The 3,945-nt window shown below is 35.3% G+C and overlaps 1 protein-coding gene across 1 annotated transcript; it reads left to right on the top strand.

The window, feature by feature from the left end:
• The first annotated feature begins 555 nt into the window (after positions 1-555).
• LOC148167316 (uncharacterized) lies at positions 556-3,658 on the top strand. Its single transcript, XM_088047556.1, has 2 exons — positions 556-843; positions 1,703-3,658. The coding sequence occupies exons 1-2, from the start codon at positions 688-690 to the stop codon at positions 3,569-3,571; spliced, it is 2,025 nt and encodes a 674-aa protein (XP_087903682.1). The 5' UTR covers positions 556-687; the 3' UTR covers positions 3,572-3,658.
• Positions 3,659-3,945: the final 287 nt, after the last annotated feature.

Raw genomic sequence — 3,945 nt, 5'->3', positions numbered from 1 at the left:
TTTATTGCCGCTTCAGTCAAAATTTATTTTAAATAAAAGATAATTGACACGATTTTATTGAAAAAGGCTCACATGTTTTATACACGCTGTAAATAAAACAGAGAGAATCCATAATAATAATGTACTTGGATTGTTTAATAATAAATGCACAGAGGGATTTATATGAAAATATTATATTTCAAAAGGTTTAATTTTCATTTAAACAAAACAAAGTACTTTTTGAACGAAAAACACGAATTCAATTAAAAAAGTTGCTCAACTAAATAAACATTTTTAAAGAAGTGTGACTTATATTTATAGAGAGTACACAAGGGAGTAAATAATATTATTGAGTGAAAAAATATTTAATGAACCAATAAATAAGATGCTTAATTAGTAAACATGGAAATTTAGAATATAATGAACCTTCACATGACTCTTAGATTTGCCCAATATTCTGTGCTCTCATAATTTTAGTAAAAAAATGATTTTAAAAAGTAGTTTTTCCTTATCTTTCAAACAATTCGTTATCGCTCTAATCATTGTTGACTCAGTTTAGATATGCTCCAACCTTCATCCATACTAGAAAATTGTACTGCAACAGGTACAGTACAATGGTGATCCAGTGCACTCAACAATGACTCTAAATGACGGTACCAGTGATGATTAGTGCCAAATTCAATCACAAAACTGATTACGTCTATCAACATGTTGAAGGGCTCAGTTTTGTTTTTATTGGCGATAATTACCAGAGGGAATTTATACCCCTCGTATCTATGTCCTGAAAAATGCATCTGTTCCCCTAAATTCAGCGATTGTAAATACAACAATTTCACCGAACTTCCAAAAGAACTCAATCCAAATGTAAGTATTTGTATTAGTGTCATTGACAAATTAGCCATTTCGTTATTCTAAATCCAAAATAATTTATCTAATCGTAAAAAAAAATGGCAGTTCAAATCGAATTTTCCAGTGTTCGTATTTACAGTCTCCTTAACATAACTGAACAACTTTGATAGATCACCGCTAGATGGCTGGGTCGTCTTAATCTGTTTTTATAAAAATGCATCTAACAGGGCGTGAAAAATAAAATCAAAACATAAAAATAGAAAAAAACGATATTGATTTTTGAAGCTCTAACTGTACAAGCAAAACAAATTGGTGTGGTAAACATAATTATGCTCTTTACTGGAAGCAAGACGTCAGGACCGTAATTATAGCATTCGTTCTGTTATTAACTCTAAAACGCGTTATTAGTAAACATTGTTATTATTAAACATTAACTGAACTAAAAACTTTATGATGACGCAAACTTTGTTTATTTTTAAACCCAGGTTACAGTTTTATGCAAATTTAATAAGTTCGAGGATTGCTAACGTAATAATCTTACTTATCTAATTAAGAAAGATGAGGATAAAAAGAGTTAGTTACATTATCAAACATTGTTTCCATCCTGTCAATTACATTTTGCGCAAAGGATCCGTGACGAAGTTTAGAATTGATTAGCAAGGGAGGAAAATCGAGCGAAATTTTTACACACTAATCAGTAATCAGTTTTAGGAGCGTAACGAATTCTTACATAACAAAATTAACATAAAAATATTTAATTTTTTCCCACCGAGGAGCAAAATTCACGTCTTTGCATAAGTAAGAATAATTTAAGTCGACCCATCTGCGTCAAAGCATAATTTCAATACCCTTTGATTAATTTACTTGTTTTCAGGTGACTGTTTTGGATCTGGCTTACAACAGTTTTGAGTTATTTCCGGTGAAACTAAAGTTATACCACAGTCTTACATATTTAAATCTGTCTCACAACAACATCCAGACCCTCGTCGCGAAGAGCTTCTCCGGATTGAGCAACCTGGAGCGTTTAGATTTAACACATAATAAGTTCAGCGATTGGATGGACATTCAATCCAACGCGTTCACTGGATCGAAATTGGCGTTTTTAGACCTTTCCTACAACCCATTGAGAAGTTTTCCAAGAGATAAAAACCCTTTTCACATCTCGTCATTGAAGATTCTGAAAATGATTAACTGTTCCATCGAGTATTTAAACGACCAAATTTTTTCCACGTTGACTAATCTTGAAGAGTTGCATCTTTCGGGAAATCCAATTAAGTATTTACGTGCTGATTTAATCTCAAAGAGTTTGAAATTTTTAGATTTAAGCAGCTGTGATTTACAATTTGTGAGTCCTTCTGCTTTCACGCAATTGGAGTCTTTGCAGACTGTCTACATGCAGAAAAATCCCAATTTGAAGAAATTTAACTGTAATTCCGCTAGTCTGCTGTTTCTGGACCTTTCTGACTGTAATCTTGAAATTATTCCGAGTGGAAATCTTCCGAATGTGTACTCAGCGAATTTCCATGGAAACCACTTCCGATCCATTCCACAGAATAGTTTTATGAATTACTCAAGTTTAGAAATGTTATACTTGTCGTACAACGCCATATCTTCGATTGATCAAAATGCTTTTACTGGTCTGAAAATGATTCAAAAGATTGATTTGTCACAGAACACGATAGCCAAGTTGAACCCTGAGTTGTTTGCTTCGACCAACCATCTAAAGTTCCTTAATTTATCCAGAAACTATTTTAGTCGCTTACAAAACTTCAGGAGCGATTCTTTAGAAAACGTAGATCTGAGTTCTTGTGAAATCCAGTCAGTGGAATACGATGCATTGATCGACATGCCTAATTTAAGGATCCTTAACTTATCAAAGAACATCATGTCTTTGCTTCCTGATAATTGGCAAGCTGATAGTCTTGTAGTATTAGATGTTAGTTTGTGTAGACTCAAATCAGTGAACAACTACACTTTTGCCTCCATGACTTCACTCCGTGACCTTAACATGGCAGGCAACCGTTTGACTACAGCGTCCCCTGACAGTTTTCCACAAGTATTTGCTTTGGACATCTCTGATAACCCTTGGAGATGTGACTGCCTAGCCTTGCACCCCCTCTACCAGTGGTTATCCCAAACTGGAAATCGTCTGGATGGTTTATACTGCGAGTCACCTGAAGCTTTAGAAGGAATGTCCTGGTTGTCCGCATGTCAGAAAGACTGGGTCCCCAACACCATCAAAGCCGACTCCGTCTGGTGGTACTCGACCGCGCTCATCATAACAATCTTTGTCATCTTCTTTGTTATCATAGCAATGAGAAGAATGTACATACTAAAAGAAAAGCGTCATCGTGAAGCTGACCTACGCCGCCGTGCTGAAGAACGAGAAACATTGCGTCGTCAGCAACGCATGCAAGCGGAAATGCGTGAAGAAGCCAGTAGAAACGCTCCGGATCCTCGAGAATTACAAAGACCACCTTCTTATAACGAAGCCTTGTTGTTGCCACGACTGGACTCATCTCATCCAAGTTTATCAGGCAGCTTACACAGTATTGCCTCCAAATATAGTCTTCATGGCAGTAATCCTGATGTTTCTAAAAGAGGCAGACCCAGACGAAAGCGGAGAAGAAGGAAATCGGATTCTTCCGAAGGTCAACGTGCGTCTCGGGTCGTCGTTGACTCTGACACTACTTCAGACCCTGAACGACCACAACCTCGCGCAACGTTAGAAAGTGATTTTTAAATGCTCACATTGATGATGGGCAGGGAAAGACAATTTTTAAAAACATAACTATGTTAAACGCACTACAATAAAATTGTTTAGGTTAAACCTTCTTATTTACTCTCTACCTTAGATTAGTTAATTAACGAAACTGAATAATTTACTGCTTCAAATACACGACTTTTGTAACATCATGATTCATCATTTTCATTTCTAAATTACATATTTACCTTTTGTAAGAATTTTGTAACTGAATAAAAAGTTGATTCAATAAAAGTGAAACCCATTTTCAAGGATTTCAGACGAAGAAATAAGTATGTAAATAGGTTGATGAAAACACCGAACAAATATTCTACGCTTTGACGTCATATCAACGTAGGTAGTTCCTAAGATTT

Source organism: Gnatocerus cornutus, chromosome 10, assembly GCF_029298725.1.
Source record: "Gnatocerus cornutus isolate USDA-ARS CGAHR chromosome 10, icGnaCorn1.1, whole genome shotgun sequence".
NCBI lineage: Eukaryota > Metazoa > Arthropoda > Insecta > Coleoptera > Tenebrionidae > Gnatocerus > Gnatocerus cornutus.
Note: the sequence above shows the minus strand (reverse complement) of the source record. Positions and strands in the feature narration are given on the sequence as shown.